At 37.7% G+C, this 19,954-nt stretch overlaps 2 protein-coding genes across 5 annotated transcripts in view; one reads left to right on the top strand and one right to left on the bottom strand.

Annotated features, from left to right (window-relative positions):
* Positions 1-14,648, bottom strand: part of LOC136849993 (persulfide dioxygenase ETHE1, mitochondrial) — a 51,484-nt gene extending 36,836 nt beyond the window's left edge. The window contains exon 1 of the mRNA XM_067123544.1: positions 13,182-14,648. Coding sequence (XP_066979645.1) covers positions 13,182-13,343 — 162 coding nt within the window. The 5' untranslated portion in view covers positions 13,344-14,648. The remainder of the gene's footprint in view (positions 1-13,181) is intronic.
* mlt (tubulin folding cofactor E like protein mlt) overlaps positions 1-19,954 on the top strand; it is a 37,272-nt gene that overhangs the window by 6,394 nt on the left and 10,924 nt on the right. The window contains exons 1-3 of one of the 4 annotated variants that reach the window (XM_067123540.1): positions 14,584-14,709; positions 17,523-17,769; positions 19,666-19,847. In XM_067123540.1, coding sequence (XP_066979641.1) covers positions 17,527-17,769; positions 19,666-19,847 — 425 coding nt within the window. In that variant the 5' untranslated portion in view covers positions 14,584-14,709; positions 17,523-17,526. Of the gene's footprint in view, positions 1-14,583; positions 14,827-14,986; positions 15,154-17,522; positions 17,770-19,665; positions 19,848-19,954 lie in introns of those variants that run through there. The other 3 variants (XM_067123539.1, XM_067123541.1, XM_067123542.1) reach the window with 3 other exon arrangements.

The following is a 19,954-nucleotide window of genomic DNA, read 5'->3' as shown; positions in this document are numbered from 1 at the left end:
ACCTTGCTCTGCCCTACTAACATGCACAGAAGGGAGCGCGGAAAGCGAGAAACACAGCAAAACAATCGAATGATGTCATAATTGTATAGAGATGCAAAAAAGAATACTAAAAAAAAAAAAAGCTCCACTGTAACGTGTTTTGCTTCGTCCTTCACCGGAACGAGCTACCTGGCAACTCTGCAGTCTTTGGTAACGTCTGGCAATTGTATCAGTTGACTATGATGAAGAAAACATTAAAACACGTAATGAATTCAGCACTGTCTCGGGATCAAATATATATATATATATATATATATATATATATATGTTTATATATATATATATATATATATATATATATATATATATATAAACAATTAAAGTAGAGTTTTATTTTTTAATCACGCCAGTTAAACCTGTATCTGTTCATGCAGACATAACGAGAGAGAGAGAGAGAGAGAGAGAGAGAGAGAGAGAGAGAGAGAGAGAGAGAGAGAATTAAAAATAAATAACACACAACAGAAGTAGAGCTTGTTTCGCAATCACACAAGTTAAACCTATGTCTGTCCATACAGGCGTAACGATATGATAGATTGAAAATTTAACATAAAAAAGTACAGTTTGTTTTGCAATCCCACAAGTTATACATATATGTCTATACAGAGAGAGAGAGGGAGAGAGAGAGTTGGGGGGGCGGGGAATAAAGACAAAAAACCACAATAAAATCAAAGTAGAGTGAATGTAAGAATGTCAGATGTGTTGTCACGGTGTGACGGTTTCGGGAGTGAACGCGAATTTCACTCCGGAGGGGCGTCAGCACCAACGGCGCTTTGGAATCGACGCAACAGTTTCGCGTTGGCCGTCGTCTCTTTCTCCCTCTGCCTTTTTCCTCGCGTGATTTTTGGGTCGTCTACCTTAACTTTTTTGTTCGTCTGGTTTCTTTTTGTTGCGTGTCCAGATTTCTTATCATATTTCACTTGCTGGTTTTGTTAATACAAACAGTTAAGCGTTTTACAAGTGATGCTATTGTATGTAGATTCAGTGTAGGCCTAATTAAACTAAGTGTAAAACGCATTCAAATTTTATCTATTGAAAGCAAACACCTTCGCCAACGCAGAACTTTTTGTTCCAAAACTCCACTTGGATTATTTATTAAGATTTTTTTCATGTGTTAATTTGGGAATATAAACAGGAAACCTGCTCGGAAAAATAACAAAATGATGGATGCTTATGAATTCTAAAGTCGTATTTAGATAAAAACAAAACTTCTACATGCATGTTTGGTTAAATAAAATGCTAGAATAAAATAAATAAAAATTAGGACTCCATGTCCTTAAAAAACACCCTGGGTTCTAAACTGTATATAAAAAAATAACTCGTGGATCTGCATACAAATAAGTAGTTCTACTTCCGTATCTCAATAAAAAATAAAACAGGGCCTGTACCTGGAAAAAAAATCCCATAAACGAATCTGACTAAACAAATCCTCGATCCATATGTGGATTACAAAATCCTAAATCCACATAACCTTTGGATTCATCTCGTGGTCAGCTACAAACAGAGCAGAGGCAATTAATCTGTATAATTCAAAGGAAAAAAGTTGTTTGAAAATTGTGAACTTCATTCATAAGACCTATCACGACTTTAAAACATAATTCTTTTTTGTGAACAATTGTTACAAGGCTAATGAAGAGAGAGAGAGAGAATTCTCATCTGAATCGTTCGAGGTGATGTGACGTCACAATGACGTTTTTGCACTAGGCCAATAACGGTGATAGAATGGCTGGAGATCATGACGAAATCGAGTTTCTCTCGCTGTCAACAGTAGCAGTTAGTCTCATGCAGCAACGTGCGGCGCGCAGGCACGCAGAGAGAGAGAGAGAGAGAGAGAGAGAGAGAATGATAACATATGAATGAAGAGCAGGTGACTTGACACCTCAAAAAACATCCGGTCATTCAGTGCTTGGTGAGGTTGCTTTGAATGTGTTCATCCTTATTCATTATACCGTAAACAATGATGTTAGTACTTTCACTTGCACAGGCTGGACTTCAAACTAGTACACGATGCAGTCAGATGGTTACTAGACTCATTATTTGAATGTGACAACACTATGGTATGTATATATATATATATATATATATATATATATATATATATATATATATAAATGTGTTAGGGCGATTTACAGAATTACTGATGAAATAACAAAGGATGACAAGATGAGAAACACCTGTCAAAAGGAGGTATAGGTTAATAACATCATAACAAGGAGAAAGGTAGTATGAGGCGGAACATTTTAATAAGGTCATGAATAAGAGATATCATTGGATAATTAGATGTACCAGAAGTTGAGGAAGCCCAAAATGTGCTTACGAATGAGTTCACAAGTTTGAAGTGGAATTAATATTAAAGAAACATGGATGAAGAACGCCCGGTTTTGACGGAGTCATTGCAGAGATGATTTTGAACGGAACTAAAATGACACCTTATACGCTAACTAGATTATTTGCAGGGAATCCCGGTAAAAATGTCACATGGAAAAAAGTCTCAGAAAAAGAGGTGGCAGAAAAAGTCACAGGAAAAAAAAGTCACAATAATCTTTCCTATACAGTGCCCCCAAGGGTTTTAACACGGTATGTCTCCACCTTTGCGGCGTGTTTAGTACAAGCCCGTTGGGGATTTCCGTATAAACATAAACAAAAGACTGTAAATATCATAAAGATAATGACCCCCAGGGAATATTGTGGATTTTTCCCCTGTGACTATTACCGGCCATCATAAATTAATGTGACGTTTTTCCTAGCCAAAATTGTGACTTTTTTTCCCTGTGACTTTATTACCGGCCACCTTTGCAGGATATAGGATAAGGACACAAAGCATAACGATTGACAACTGGAAGTCACAGTGGAACACCAAAGATAGGTGACCTGACAATGTGGTAGCTACTTAAGTATTGCACTTACATTGTTGTATAATGAAAATATTCGGTATGCTCATCACTAGGCTGAAGAAAAACTAATAAACGGTTTTGAAATATACTGTACAAGCCGGTTTTTAGTAAAGGTTACATATTTTTGGACATATTTAGCAGCAGTGTCCATAATTCAACAAATTCCCTTCTCATGGCATCTGTTGATTAGGAGAAGGCATTTATCAGCTACAACAGACCAATGTTATAGAAGGTCTTTTGTCACTACGACATTCCCATTAAATATGTAAAGCTAGTCTAAATTAGCCATGACCGCAGTAGACGTAAAGTCAAGGTAATCTGCTGTAAATAACTGGAAACTACAAGGGAATGTTATTTCACCTTTGCAATTTGCCCTTCTGAAGATTTCATAGTGAAAAAAGTGGTCAGAGATGGAAGAAAAGGTTTAGACCCGAGTAACGATAAAAAACCTGGCAGAATTACAGTAGAAAAATGGTGCAATTCGAATCACCAAACCTCCAAAGAATTTTAAAGATATTTTCTTAACGGAATGCATAACATAGGCCTATCTAGAGATAAGTCTAAAGATAAAGCTGAGGTAACAGAAGTAATGAGGATAGAATATGAACAAAAGGATGAAATAACTATCTGGAGAAAGTATTTAGGAACAATGAATGATATTCAGTGCAAGTTCTCTCGAGTTGAACTTTGTTCAAGACTTGAAAAGACAAACCGAGCAATGGGTAGACTGAATAAGATTAGGAAATCGAACAGACTGAAACCACACACAAAAGGAAGATTATAACTAAGTGGTTACGATCTGTTATATTATACGGACATGAATCATGGTAAGACAATGAAAGCATATCTACAATATTTTGTCGATTTGAGTATCATGCTTTAAGAATATTAAGAAGCAGATTATAAATAGCAGAAGCGATACCATAAGGGAAATTATACGTCCCCTATGTAGTTTATACAATGATGAAAGGAAGATGGAGGTGACTTAGAAATGTCCTTCGCTCAGCCCGTATTGGAATGCATGATAGTGTCAGTTGGGCTCATGTGAACACCAGAAAAGTTGGAGAACTTAGACCTACGTGGATGATAACTACGAGAAGGGAGACGAGCTTAGCAGAGATGGTGTGCGTGTGTGGGGAATAAAACAACAAACAAACTGAGCTGTTTATCCACAAGAAATTAGGTCACATTTCGGACTGAAAAATGATGGACATGAAATCCCGCGTGAAGGACAATACATCGATTTTTGTCTTTCTTTTGTGGATAAAAAGCTTTGTCTGTGACCTTGTCCCTATTTCTTCGTGAATAATCGCGAAACGAGGAAGTTAGAGCGTAGCAAAATGTAAAACGATGTGGCAGTAATCATGAAGTGAAGTGAAAACATTTTATTAAAAAAAAACTGACGATAAGTCACGTAAGAGTTTCGAAAAGTGTCCTAACATGAGCTTTCAATCATTCACGCTTAATCTCGTTGGGAAGATTGGGCAGTATAGCCTCCCCTCTGTGTGTGTGTGTGTGTGTGCAAGCATCTAAGGCAAGTACGATTCGCTCAGGGAATAAAAAGTTTACTAATCCTTTGTCTCCTCCTCACAAACCTATAAAGCACAACGTGCGCGCTCGCACATAAACAAGCACACACATGCACGCTCAAGGAACACATCACACATACATATAAAACTAGACTAATTTTAGACTGACACTCGCGGTGCAACGTTGGTTACTGCAGGTACAGTCATAATCCTTTTATCTTTTTCGTCTTATCTTAGGTAACAAAGGTACACACTGGTTTCGTCAGCCACGAAAGAAAATTCCGGAATATTAACCACGACGATAACCAACAAATCATGACGCAACAATGAGAAGCAGATTCGTTCAATATGAGTCAACACGACTCTGGAGAAATTCGCGCCAAAAACCGTTAGTCGCACCTAGCAGGGCAACGGCCATATTCATGATTTGAAACATCATCTCCTGATTCCACATCAGTCGCTTTCGTCTCAAACGGCGCGCTGTTATCGTACACCGGATACGTTGCTATTTTTATCTCGTCAATCCGATATCGGCTACCTTTTAAAGTATATTTTTTTATTTAAAACGCTTGGATGACTTTCAGATATGCGTGCCACTCAGAAATATATGTTCTTCGAATCCTGTAGCACACTTTGCATCAATTAGTCAGTATTTATGGCAAAACTGGCGTCTGGTATCTTCATCTTGCAAGATCTTCACTTGACGACATGGACTTTTTTTTTAAATTTTTACACAAATAAACGAACGGCGTTGCCCTTTCTGGGCAAGTTTTGGCAGCGAGGTGCTCAATTAAGACAGAAAACTTGTTCCTTTGATATCGCCTTGAAAATTGAGAGCTAATTTTAACCAGTCGTTCTGTCACGTGTCCGAACTGTTAAAATAATCATTTAATATCTGAAGGTCTCACGAAGAGTAATAACACAAAACATAACGATGTTTAGATACGTTTCGGGTACCTAATTTTGACATATGCTGTAATGAGTCAACGCATTTATATCATGACCTTCGCAGAGCATGGACTGAGTTTTTTAGACAAAACTTCGCAGTTTGTCAACTTTGGAGTGCAAATGATTGATTTTCAATTAATTTACTTTGCAATACAGTCGACATTTTTTATTCTGTTGACTCTTGCATTGCAAATCAATGTCTTTACACGAGTTGTAGCAACTGTGTACGCTATAAGTGAACATCATACTGTAATAACAAGTAAAAAATGCGCCGAAGTTTCTTCGGCGCAATCGAGTTTTCTGTAACGCCGCTATGGCGTATAATCAAGGCCACCGAAAATAGATCTATCTTTCGGTGGTCTCGGTATAATGCTGTATGAGCCGGGCCCATGAAACTTTAACCGTGGTCCGGTGGTGGCCTATCCTATATCGTTGCCAGAAGCACGATCTTGGCTAACTTTAACCTTAAATAAAATAAAAACTACTGAGGCTAGAGGGCTGCAATTTGTCATGCTTGATGATTGGAGGGTGGATGATCAACATACCAACTTGCAGCCCTCTAGCCTTAGTAGTTTTTAAGATCTGAGGGCGGACAGAATAAAAGTACGGACGGACAGACAAAGCCAGCACAAGTTTTCTTTTACAGAACACTAAAAACCTAGATAAAACCAGTTTTAAAACATCAGTAGCCAATACACAAAGCAACAGGTCATAATTTCTTTGATGATCCCATGACCTCCGTTAAGGTGTACCACTCAGCATGCATAGCGTGGTACACTGCGGGTAGTTGCCCTTCCATGCAGCGTCTTTGCACCTACAGCCGAGATGTTTTTGTTTTCTGTCTTTTAAGTCCTGTGGCCTCTTCTGTAAATCGGTCTTATTTCAGTTTAGCCTGTTAGAAGCAAATCCCGAAGTCATCTCTGAATGTCTACGAAACTGACCCACTGGTCTAAATAAAATATTTATTTTTAAATCCACACCTCTTCTGGCTTCCGTTGCTCCTCCCTCTCCACCCTCGTTGTGACCCACAGTAATCAAATAACTGCCAGGTGCTAATTCACCGCTTAGATGAACAGATGCACATTGAAACGAGTTAATCATCGGCTCCAAGCCGCACTGGTAAGGCAAGGCTGTTCACCACAGACCACAGCTTTATAGTTTTAACAGCCATTAAAATGTAAAGAGAATAATGCTTTCGAACTGATGTACAGCGAAAGGCCTCATTTTTTCCAGTGTAATATCCGATGAGGTTGGCAACTTAATGTCCTTATCTAACCAAGGGGAGGGGGGGTGGTAGTTTGTGTTAAAACCGGAGATAGGTACAGAATCGTGTTTAGTCATGTGAAGCAAGGTTGTCGGACTTTCCGGGAACCCGCTTTCCACCTAGTTTACGAAAATAATTCGTACGTAGGCCTATTGCTTCTTTGGCTCTCCGCCAACAGCAAGCTTTAAAATAAGACTCGATGTTTAGTAGGTCGACGAACCGGGCTTCACTTTAAACACGGTTCCCAAAAGTTCCTATTTTAACACTTTCACACAGAAAATCTCAGGAACAGCAGTTTCTGCATACCAAGAAGCATTCCACTTTGATCGTGATCACGTGATCCTCAAACGCAAGACAAGCAAAACACGCACAAAACAAAGGCAGAGAGTGAGGAAGACGCTGCAACAACCTGCCATGCTATCCGGTCATTCTACTCAGAACTCCCGGCCGAGTACGAAAGGTACACGCAGAACAAAATCTATAAATACCAGAGCAACCTGCTGCCTTAACACTGCAGGGGGGCGTCACTCACTCTATGGTCAACGATTGTAAATAAAACCGTTTTAATACAACGATACTCATTATATTAAAAGGTCATTTAGTCATGATTTAATCCGGTGTAAACATGAGAATATGCAATGTCACTGACAGCAAGTAAATTCACGCGCTTACGTGAGCAAGGGTCTATTGCTCTTGCTTCATACCAGCAAAGCGTGGCGTACTGAGGTGAGGTAAGAGAGAGAGAGAGAGAGAGAGATTGGCCAGCACTGGCTCCCAGCCATGACATACCACAACGCACGTATGCTTGAACCACCGAGCTACATCAAAAGAGCGCTTGAACCCTTTGCCTGTAGTCGTACACATGGCGTCTCTATCTTCACGTCATAATCCTTTCGGGATTTCACATCATCGTACACGTATCCACACTAACCAGAAGCTAAATATAAATAGGTTTTGAATGTCGATATTCAACGGTTCTAGATCTAGAACGGACGCGAGAAAGGCTTGGGTTGGTGCTCGTGATGTGCATTTTAAGTCTGTCTTTCCTGTCATTTTGACACGGTCTAGGGTTCACGTCACCTCCAAATATGGAGTTCGAGCTGTCCTTTTACCCTTATCCCCAAGGTTCTTCAAAGATACTCTGAGAGTATATTTGAAGGACCTTAACTATCCCCTTTCATCAAAAGTCCTGTCATTTCTATACCAGGATTCGTCAAGTCCGATGTAAGGAGAAGGGAAAAATGATCCCAAATAAATGAACTGGTAAATAAACAGAAACACAGTCGGGCACAATGCGCTGAATAATAAGGATGAAATAATAAGAAAAACTCTAAAGCACTGCATTCCAGAGAGAGAGAGAGAGGGAGAGCATCAGCTCAAGGGCTAGAAGCAGGCCAGACCTTTCCTTCTATTGGACGTCAGAAACCGGAATTACCCGGGCGAACTCAAAGCCAATCAACTCGAGGTAAAAAAAAGAATCTCTCTCTCTCTCTCTCTCTAAATTAATGTTCACATTAACGCCGAAGCCCTACGCTAACAAACTGATAAGGTAATACCCTCTTAATGATCAGTCATTGCATAAAGGATTACATCATCATCACAAGGTACAAAACTCTGGATACTATACTTTTTTTTCCTTGCTAGGTCAAGCAACAAAATTAGACGTGAAATATATCACCCGTTCTCATGGTTTGTCTGTCTGTCGAGTAAATTAAATAATAAAAAAGATTCGAATCCCATTATGTTTATTTATAAGGTTATGCGCTCTATGACTTATTTCTAGATGTGTACGTTAAAGAAAATATGTTCATAGGCCTTATAACGTACAGGAGAGCAACGGCAAATGCCAGGAGATAGAAAGAGAGAGAATCTTAAGTATATCTCATGAAAACTTTAACACAAGTGGGAAGAGGATTGCCTCGTCCAGGCATACCCTTTCTTTAATTATAATTATGAGGATATACGTTTTGACGTAACATTGATCACAAACGTCTACAGTCTCTCTCTCTCTCTCTCTCAAGTTGACTAAAAACCAGGTATCCTCCACCGGCGGAAAAAAATATCTGGACTTACGCCAAAATCTGCCATCTTCCCCTGGCCCACCCACCCACCCACGAAATCTCTTTGAAATCTGTAGATAACTTTTTGAGTTATGGACTGACAAACGGACATGGGAGAACGGAATTTGGACCAAATAGAAAGTCTGGTGGCCACAAACCTAGAAAAGGCAACTTCAGGAGGAAAATATTTTTACCGTGGCCTAGAAAAGAACATAAATAAAACGTAAAAAAAATGTTTTAACATCAGAAAAAGGGCCCATTAAGTGAAATCTGTTTCTATTTTCTTATATGCAAGTTTTTATTTTTTTTTTTTACAGAAAAAAGCAATTTACAAAATACAGCACTTTTACATTAGTTTGACCTAATCTAATAGGCCTAACTCTTAAAATTAATTTGTTGTTGATGTCACTTAGGCTACGTGTTTTTTTTTTTTTTTTTTTAGCAAATCTAGATTTGTACAGTTCCCTCGACATAAGAACGGTCACCCCTCACCGCCCCCAGCTCCCAGGAAAATACAGAACACCTCTGGCCGTTTTCTTCTTCAGGTTAGGTTAGGTTAGGTTAGGCAGGAAGAAGTGGAAGATAAAATTATCCAACCTTTCCCCACACAGATAAGAACCCATCCTTTTAGGTTAGGTTAGGAAGGATCCCGTTTTCCTAGATTTAAATATAAATAACCCTATGTAAAGTATATGACCTGATAAAGTGAACCTAAATACTCAAAATATAGAAATTATTAATTTATTTAAAACCTCAAGAGCACTTGAAGGCTCCAAGAATGTGCATAACTCTGCCCAAAAAGATAAGCTATTTGAATTATATCCTCCTAAATTTAATTATATCTACCTTATGCATAGGCACCCCTCCACCAAATCACATTTAAATCAATCCATAACTTTTCGAGGTAAATCGAGCACATACAAAACAATCAGAAAGAAAAAAAAAAATGGTGCCACTTTCTAAACTCTGCAGGCGCTTGCTTGCTGGCAGATGGCCGAATATTTTTTTCAATATGTCAAGCAACGCGAAAATCAATACCTGATAGTTTTATACAAGCAAAATCCTTTTGCGTCATTGTGTGTGTGTGTGTGTGTGTGTGCGAGAGAGAGAGCGTGTGGGCCATCACGTCCACACAGGCAAGTTTATTTGTCAAGATGACTTGATTATGTTATCAGCCATGTGTGTACTTTCATACTGACAGCGGTAAAACCATGGTCAATTATAATCGGGAAGGCATGTAATTTTATCCCTAAGTACACTAGCTTTTAATGCAAGCTTTTAGCGGAACTAAACATCCACAGGTGAAAAGAAAATTATGATACGAGTAGAATTTTGGGTTAAAATTCGTAGCAAAATTCACTCCTCCTTCGTTATCGTCAAGGACATTCAATAACCGATGAAAGTCAAACTGGAAAATGTGGACTCTCACTTCGGCAGCACTCAGCAAGAACAAATGATTCCTTCCTTGGTAAATTTACCTTCCTAGTGCATGATTAAGGGGACCTTGTACACACTGCGAGCTAATATTTTTCTATTTTATCATTAGTCGTCGTTCCCACTGCTTGACGTTCTTTGTAATTCGTTTAAAATTGTGGCAAGCAAACTTCTTAAAAAAAATAGAATAAAAATAAATTGATTCAGAATACATAGGACTAACATCGTCGTTCCTATTACTTGACATTCCCTGTAAACATTTTAAAATAGTGTCGTGTGAGTTTTTTAAAACAAAAACAAAAAAAGTAAACTGACTCACAATATGTAGGACTAAAAAACTCCTTTAGCATCAGAGCTCGTGGTATGAACGCAACTTATAGGTCTATCTTCGCAGAATCGTGGGGTTATTGAACTCTGAGACACATGTCCTAAATATTCAGTTGAAACAGTCACAAAGTCTTCCCCGAACTTTAGTCTATCATCAACCGCTCCCCTACACTTGAGGAAACTGCCAAGTCATCATTACCTGGCAGTTAGCAAGCAGCTCAAGCAAAGCAAAAAGAGTTACTCCTCGCTGCACGGTCTCTCATCTTCATGCAAGCACAGTACCGAATCCCTCCCGAATTTGCAGTCAAGAGGGGCTTGCTGATTCGTGCCACGTATATACTGTGACGTCGATAGTACGAGGTCCCCCTTGGGTGCTTTTTTTAGTTTGTGCTTACGGCTTATCAGTTAGAGTTCGATACTGCTTTTGCGTTAGGCCAAAACTGCATTATTATTCGTATTATCTATATCACACTGAATGAGCCTAGACGGTCGAATGGTAGCCTACACGTCATATAGTACCACTATAGCCTTGGTTTAATACGAATACCAAAATTCAAAAATATTTTATTTTACTGGACAAACCAAAATGGCCTCCATAGACCTTAGATAAAAAATCGACTTATGGATTCAACAGCCGAATGGGGCAATATTAAATTGCTCCACCAGCCAAGAAAACAAACTTGAAAATGAATTCAATTCAGAAGATATTAGCACTTTCATAATTAAGAACAATATCGAAACTCGTGAATACTTAACATGTTATATTAGAATTCAACAGATTCTCTCTCTCTCTCTCATGTAACCACAGTAAATGCAACTACACCCCTGCAAAACCTTATGCATTGTACGCCCATAACTGTCAACAGCCATAACCATTAGATTCTTGAAATATGGGATAAAAACGCTACCACGTGTTTTTCGTTTCTCCTTTCCATATAATCTGATTCTAACGAACAAAGGAAACATTCTCTCTCTCTCTTCTTATATATATATATATATATATATATATATATATATATATATATATAATATGATATAATGGTGTTCAGTTATACAATCTTAAAGGGGGTGATGTTATATATATATATCCCCACATGAGATAATGGTGTTCAGTTCCCAGCAACTATAAGTTATAATTCACTGCTCAAAGTCCTTCCCCACCTGGAAATCAAACCTGGGAACATCAGTTGACTAACTATAAGATACATAATTCACTGCTCAAATCCTTACTTAGAAATCAAACCTGGGAACTATCAATAGTGAGACGAGAGTGTTATCCATTGGACTAATATATATACAGTATGTATATATATATATATATATATATATATATATATATATATATCCAACATACAGTTCCATTCACTCGCTGCCACCGAAGCATCTTCAGTACCACATGACCTTGGCTGACAAGTCCCAATGCTAGCCACACCCAATTTCATACCCACTTCGATTAACACTTCCTCAGTGTCTTGTCACGCGGCCATTCTGTCCCGTGCTTACTGCATTCCTTAAAATATCAAACATTAACTGTTATTAATATTACTCAAGCGCATATATACTAATAAATCCAGCCAAAGCTTTTATTTAACGTGATTCTTATGGTGACGCAGCAGTACGACTGGACCAAGAGTTCAATAACAGAAAAGGGAGAGCTGACATTTTAAAAGCATTAAATTAACACCTGTACCATACTTGTGCTCTTACTAGGGACTGAGTCTATTAACTTATCAAATAAATAAATACTTCGATCTGTAACAAAACCAAGAACATTTTAATGACATAAGAAAGAGAATTCAGTTTACCGGAGTTTAGTTTAATTTTCAAAACTACCTGTAGGCTATGAGAGAGAGAGAGAGAGAGAGAGAGAGAGAGAGAGAGAGAGAGAGAGAGAATCCCAAGTCATGATGACTGGCAATTACAGGAGCCGCAAGCGGAACAGTCCGTTCTTGGAATTGCGAACAGTCTAAATATTAAATAAACTCTCAAGGTGACTAACTTTTAATGCCTCCAAGGCATTGATTAAAACGCACAAACACACACACTTACATCTGGAAAATGACCCAAATTCTTTAGTTTCTGGATTTTTAAAACTATATAACTTAGGCAAATTTCTCCAATGATATTAGTGAAGTGTTACCCAAGTCTTCATTTTCTCAATAAAAAAAATACAATTACAACCCTACAATATATATATATATACATATATATATATATATATATATATATATATATATATGTGTATGTTTATACAGTATGCATGTCTGTGTATATATACTGTATACATACACACACAATTACAGAGTAAACAAATCTTCCATAGCCCAGGGGTAAAGTGTAGTAAGAACGGAAAGGCCCCACGAAACAGAAACTTAAGCCTAATGCTGGAATTCCACGACATTAGGCTAAAAAAAATAAATAATTAAAAGTTCATGAAGTGCCGTAAAGTGTACGTTCAGTGCGCTACATTCCAACCACCGGCTAAACGATTACCTGAATATCTCACTCGAAATAAATCGTACCAATTAAGCCGCGTAAGAATAAACTCGCTAGGCCCTACCACCACGAAAAACCGGTACTCAGATCCGCTGGTCCGGACACTTTAGTCAAGTAACGTAACACTTTGCAGCTTGCGAACGTGACAGACTGAAAACTCCCACAAAGTGCCCCTTGAGAATCTTCACTTTACCTGTCTGAAAATCATGTTGTTCTTGCAGTGTGCCGACAAGCCTCTCACGCTCCAATAGCCCAAAGGTGAGTTCAAATTGCTGAGAGTTCTGGAGTAGCAGGGATTCGCAGGACCCGAGGTTCCTAGCCTTACAGCTGACCGAATAACAGATCCCATCGCCATGGTTACGTTGCTTGTCGCGATGTGGCCGTAAAACTGACGAACTGGTCGCCATCGCTTCAAAACCTGCCACCGATCACTCTTTATGTAACTGTTCACTCGTAATGTGATAAGATTAAGATCGTTCACGGAGCCGTGTATGGATTTTGATATTCACAAATGTATGATGTTTTGTTTTGTCGTACGACATTTTTAATAAGTGGACAAGATAAGACAGAAAATGCGTAATTATATGTTGCACACAAGCGCCTGTTCAGGCAATTCTCCTATAATAATCAAGTTGTACGTAAACATTACTGTGTCGACCAATTGTAATACGATCTTAAGAGTTTCATTGGTTCTGATTGGTTGAAGGAAAGACGTTGCCAAGTATCATGATTCATTGTTCTTGTTCTTCCTCCCTCCCGAAAGCCATAGCTTTAGGGATACGACAATGAACTGACCAGTTTCAAAACAATCATTGAATTATACTAAGCATTTTCTTCGTAATTGGTTAAATGAACACGTTTTAATTCCTCGAAGAGCGTACACTGAACATATTTTCGGGTACGATCGATGAGCGAAACAGCCATATTTGTAAACACTGAAAGAAAGGCCACCAGTACAGATTTCGTGGGGTCGTAAATACTATCAGCTGATTCATAAAAACTGTTGTTGATTACGGATGTTGGCATATTTGACATGAATATTAATGTCTTTATAGGTGATATATGAAGCTTACTTTTAATAAAATGTATTAGTTTCATAAAATTACGTCATATTGATAAATAATGAGAACGAGTTCCAATAGTATGCAAATAATATACCGTTTATTTTTGTAAGTTCAATGATGTGCTAAACCATTCCGAAAACGTTTTACTTAAGAGATCATGAAGGTACAGATTCTATAAATCAGCAATAAACTTTCAATTCATTCTGGCTTACAATTACAGCGACCGTGGTGGCCTGTCACTTTATGCCCAGCTGGTACTCGTTCAAGATCTCCGTCACCGATCTGAAAATATCTCTTTGCGAAATACTGTTCGAATTCATTGAAGACTCGCGACTACATGTTTTAACTTTTATGGTAATCTGTTATATGAATTAAAATTATATTTTTTCATTTTTTTACACATAAAGATTAATATAGCTACATCTTGACGCCCTGGTGTGATTAAAAGTCGTTCATATATTTCATTTAAAGTTAGTCAGCGCGTTCGAATAATTCGTTAGCTTACCATTGCCAGAGCTCCGTGGATGCGTCGTTATGGAACGCGGCCAAATCCTGGCTGGTTGGCGTTGTCAATGTACACCAGAAACTACGCAGGCTCACTCGCCGTTCCCTTACCAGTCGAGTTATTTGTCTATAGTCTGCTTTATGTGAAGTCTGGTAAGCTGAAGTTGAGAAATCGTAATTACTAAGAACGTAGCAATAGTTCCTGAAGGGTTTTAAACACCGCAGGACCGCCTTCACGTTAGAGGGAAGCTGTGATCACCAATTATATTTGTAAGTGGAAGAAGGGTCGCAGGAAGGTCGTGTTGTTGTTGTACCAGGGAGGTTGCAAGTCAAATAACGTCGCAATTGCAAGTGCCATAAATTCTCGCGTAACCCTTTACGTTTGGGATGATCGTGTTCATTTGTTCGTGCATCTTACTGTGTTGTCACCGTGCTTCTTTGTGGTTATGAAAATGGGTTAACTCGTCACTAGAGGCTGTGAAATAGAAGTGGTTTTTCCATCCCAGCTGAGCTTTGTCTTATCGCTTTGTCCGAGATCAGCTCGTACTGTTGCTAGTCTCGCTGACTGAAGTCCACCTTTCTTCAATTACACGTACAGTATGTAACTCTTTGTCTTACAATGTTTTTAGCTGTTAAGGACTGTGTCACGGGCACTGAGATTAATTTCTCCTTCCCTATTCTAATTTATGACACATTTTGTCTTGAAGTCTTGTTTCCCACTGATAGTGGAATGTTCTTTCCAACCCAAAAGATAAGCTGCACTCGTGAAAGGCTGTTTAGTTGACTGGTTAGTGTATTGAGTGTGTGGGTAAAGCTAGCAGGAAATTTTCAAAATACTTTACAATGTTTTTTTAGTGTAAGAATGTTTGCATATATAAATACACTCAACACAGATACTTCTAGCACACACCATATTTAATATCAGAATGTTTGAATGACGGTAGTTCGGTATTTTTTTTTTTTTCCATAGGCTAGGGAATACAGGGGACAGTTGTACATATACCAAAGAAGTTGCAAAAGCTTGAATCATTTTCAGAAGCCAGCATTTTTTTCTTTATGCTATTCCACTGTAGACTGTTCCAAACCGCTTGGACATTTGGAAGTGATAGACACCCACAGTGCATGCACTATTCTAGAGTGAAGTGGAAGCTGTAGTATTTTTCTGTTACATAATGATCACCCACTTTTTTCAATCAATTGAAGCTTAGTAAGTTCGTGTGCTAAAATATATCCCTGGATATATTCACATTCTTCACGACATTTTTGTTACTTAATAAATGACTGTCATGTGTGAGAAACGTTGATAGGTATTATTGGTATTATTTTATAAGTTGCCAACATACACTATGAAATTGTAACTTACATTTTTGAAAAGAGCTCTTCATTCTCATTATTTTGAACCCCATAAACACTATGCGCAAATGACAAATAAAAAAATTAGAAAATTTATGACTTATAAGGTAAGAATACCCCTCCCTCCATAGCTAATACTGACAAAATTGTAACCAGTCAACACCGCAGGTGAAGTTATATTGGTATTTTAAGGTTCTTTTAGTGCCTATTATTTCCTAGTCATTTTGCATGAAAAACTCAAAATGGTTTTTCGTGCAAAAATGGCTGGCTGGAGTCTTATTGGCAACTTGTTAAATTTTACCGTATTATTAATATATTTTTTATTATAGAACATGTAATATAACTTTATCAATGTGGAAGTATGGTAGTCCCATTCTGTTGATAAATACCTGTCAGCCACAAAAAAAACCTTAACTGAAAAAGTCAATTGCTTGCTTCTCTCACAGATGCATTGCACTAATAATTTGTTTTCCCTTGTCCAAAAGCCTTGGTTTTCCAAAATGGGGTCCTCCATGATTATTGTATACTGTATATGAGAAAATAGAAAAACAAAAATAAGTGCTTGCTCTAATAATAATGGTCAGAAATGCATGAAACACAAAATGAGTGCTTGCTCTAATAATAATGGTCAGAAATGCATGAAACAGAAAATAACCAGTCAGAAAAACTATGTGGTTGTTGAATTTCAATAGCAATGAAAGTATCATCATACTGTATTACCATGATTGGTTAGTACTTGCATGATATAGGCTAGACAATTAACATGGTACCTAGGCTACTCCAGTTTGCCTGAATTTCAGTGTGAAAATCGACTTATTTCTGTACATTAGCCTATAACATCTTGAAGTGAAGGTTTTGTCAGAAAAAATTGAAATTAAGAGAAGTGAGATGTATGTTGCTGGTTTAGATGCAAAAAAAATATTAACCAAGTAAGGTCTAGGTTTATAGGATGACACATTGATTTCTTGTCAGAAACAGGTATCAAAATTATCTGGTGGCCTTATCTTTAGGTGTGTGTGACTTTGGTCCTCATTGATGAAGCAGACCACCGATTTCAGTTTTCTCCTACCCTTATGTCACATGACAACTGCGAAGGACCACAGTTGAAAGTTGGGGGTGTGTTTTGGCGAAATTAAAGATGATGATGGGCATCAAGAATAATGGTGAAATATGCTGAAAGTACAACGAATGTACTGGTAGTGGAAAGATAAAGCAAACAAAATCAGATGCTTTATAAGAGATATATATCTCCCTTGATCTAACCTCACTTAGGATAAGGTTTTTATCCATTACCCCTCACACGTGATAGTGAGTGGCTTTTTAGCGTATGGTATTAATGTGCTTCAAACATAGATAATCAGTTTTCAAATTAACACTATCTGAATGTCTGTTTGCTTAAAGAAAGTAGGAACAGCATGGATATGATAATGTAAATGCAATACCATGTAGAATGTTGTTTGGGTATACATATTGACATATTTCCATTTATCTTACTTTAATAAATTTGTTTCTGTTTATACTTTAATTTTCAGTTACATAAAGCTGACTCACTTTGTTATTATCATGTCAGATTGGGAAATTGTGCATTTATTGACAGCGATATACTTTTGCAGCAAAATGCCAAGCTTGCCAGAGGCTGTGGATTTGAAGTATGGGGATGAATGTCCTGATGCGCAAGTAACCGAAGTCGCTTGTGTTGCCCTTACTCTCAAGCGTTCTGGCCGACAGCGGTTGCCATCAGTCCTCATCCTTTCTGAATGTGATATCGAAGAAGCTGGCGATGAGGAGGAGGTTGAGAAGAAGTGTGAAGGAGTCAGAGAGTTGGATTTATCCCGAAATAAACTCAAAGAATGGGACGAGGCAAGTATTGTGCTGTGTTTGAAATAAACTTGTTACCAGATGTTTATTGCTAGCAGTAAAATCCATTACTGCACTGTGCACTGATATTTTACATTGCAGGTTTTTGTAAGTGGTATTTAAAATAATACAGTAGCTTCCCAGCTTACCAATCAAGTGTTTGGTCATACATATGTCTGTGATAAGTGGGAGAATCAAATATGTCACAGAGACCCTTTAGTTTAGCATAGACCTGGATATTCAAGATAACACCATAACTAAGAGTAGTTGGATTATAATTTGTAGTGTAAGATGTAATTCAGATTTATCATTCAGTATAAGAGATTTGTCCGCAATATGTTTTACTTCTAAAAGTGTAGGCAGTCAAAAAATGGTCGCTGTAATATAACTGATAAGTTAAGAATTTGGCAAGCTGAGGTCTAATGAATAAAGATCCTAATAGACTAATGTATCCTGCTTATATAAGAAAGAAGAGGAAATGTACTAGATACTATAATGATCATCTAATGTGTCTGTAACTACAGTAGGTTCCAAAATAGTGACAGCCTCTTAATATTTTATTTACTGAATGAGGGAAAACTGCAGATGTTTCTCTAGGTAGATTTAGGCTTGCATGTTCATTTTCTTCTTACCTCTTTATGTCTATCGCTTCTATTGGCGTGTTTCACTCTCCTATAACTTTCCAAAAATTAGTTAAAGTATGTATTACTTCCTGTTAGAATGACAGAAGGTTGATTTGTGTCTTTTGAGCTGCAGAATTAAAATCTATGCCTATTGCCAGGCTGAAGGGTTAGTTTAGTATCCTTGGATATGCACAAAATAAGATGGTGACTACAGTATTAAATTTCTAATTTTTTGAGGTTATCAGATTTATAAATTAAGATATAGAAAAGTGTTAGTGCATATAGTGCATTTTTGGATGATGGACTTGACCTGCTTGTTATATTGCTGAATTTTTGTATTTACCAAAATTAGGATAGCCCCAAAGCACCATCAGTTTTGATGATAATGAAAATCATAAACAGAATTACATAGAATTACTTGTGATAAAATTCAGGTTTGATGCCTTTTAGGAAGTTAACTTGCTTTGTGCAGTATAATCATCTGAAACTTTATACATAACGAATGAGCTGTACAGCCAAAAAAGACTGATTTGTTCATTATTTTATTAAACACAACAAAGCCAAGCAAAGTCAGTGAACAAATGTGTCAGTGGAAGCAAATGGATGGCACATCCTAATTCATAATGGGAAAGAGCAGTGATAATCCTTGGGTGTTCAGTATTACAGCTGACTTTGAAGTTGCATGAAGGAATGACATCTCCCCTTTCAAGTTCTTAGTAGTTGGTGTGAATGGGAACCATGTGTACAGTGTAGGCTAATTAATGATGAATGGGTTTATGTAAACGGAGTGGCTTTTCAAAACAACTGACCCCCATAAGTGGGTAATGCTATCAGTGCACCATATGTGCATTATAGGCATTACTGTAGTGCGTTTGGAGCTTCCGTCAGCCCCTCGCTGCACCCATTTTTTTTATTCTACTTTACCTGTATTTCCACTTCCTTTCCTCAATACTGCTCTCGAACCTCTCTAACTATTACTCTATACTGCAGCTGTCAGGTTTTCCTTGTACTTAATCCATCTCCTCTATTTCATGGATCTATTCATCTTGCTGTTCAGCCACGTTTAGCTTGACAACTGTCATAAAATTAAACTAAACTAAACAACTGGCTTTAACAGGCCATAGCTACCAATACAGTAGTTTTGCTGGCATTAGCTTAAGTGGGTTGGTTTTGTATTGGCAAATATTAAAATAGTAAATATATAAAAATTTTGAACCTTTGCATCGCATAAAATACAATACTTTAGAGTTGTTGTTTAAAGTCTTAATTTTTTCAGGTCTTCAAGATTTTACGACATCTCCCGTGTTTAGGTTTTCTTAATCTTAGTTTCAATTCCTTTGAAACGCCCATTCCTGAACCCAGTGCAGTGGTTGGTCTCTCGAACCTCACACGCTTGGTCCTCAATGGAACAGAACTGCCGTGGAGAGACATCCACATACTTCTTGAAAATGCGCCCAAGTAAGTATTCCAGGGATACTGTTATATTTCCTTGTGCTCTTTTTGGACAAGAAGCAAGTTATACCTTACGTGGTTGTTTCATGAAATAATTGTCAGTGTGTGTGTAA

The sequence above is a fragment of the Macrobrachium rosenbergii genome, chromosome 21, assembly GCF_040412425.1.
Source record: "Macrobrachium rosenbergii isolate ZJJX-2024 chromosome 21, ASM4041242v1, whole genome shotgun sequence".
Lineage (NCBI taxonomy): Eukaryota > Metazoa > Arthropoda > Malacostraca > Decapoda > Palaemonidae > Macrobrachium > Macrobrachium rosenbergii.
Note: the sequence above shows the minus strand (reverse complement) of the source record. Positions and strands in the feature narration are given on the sequence as shown.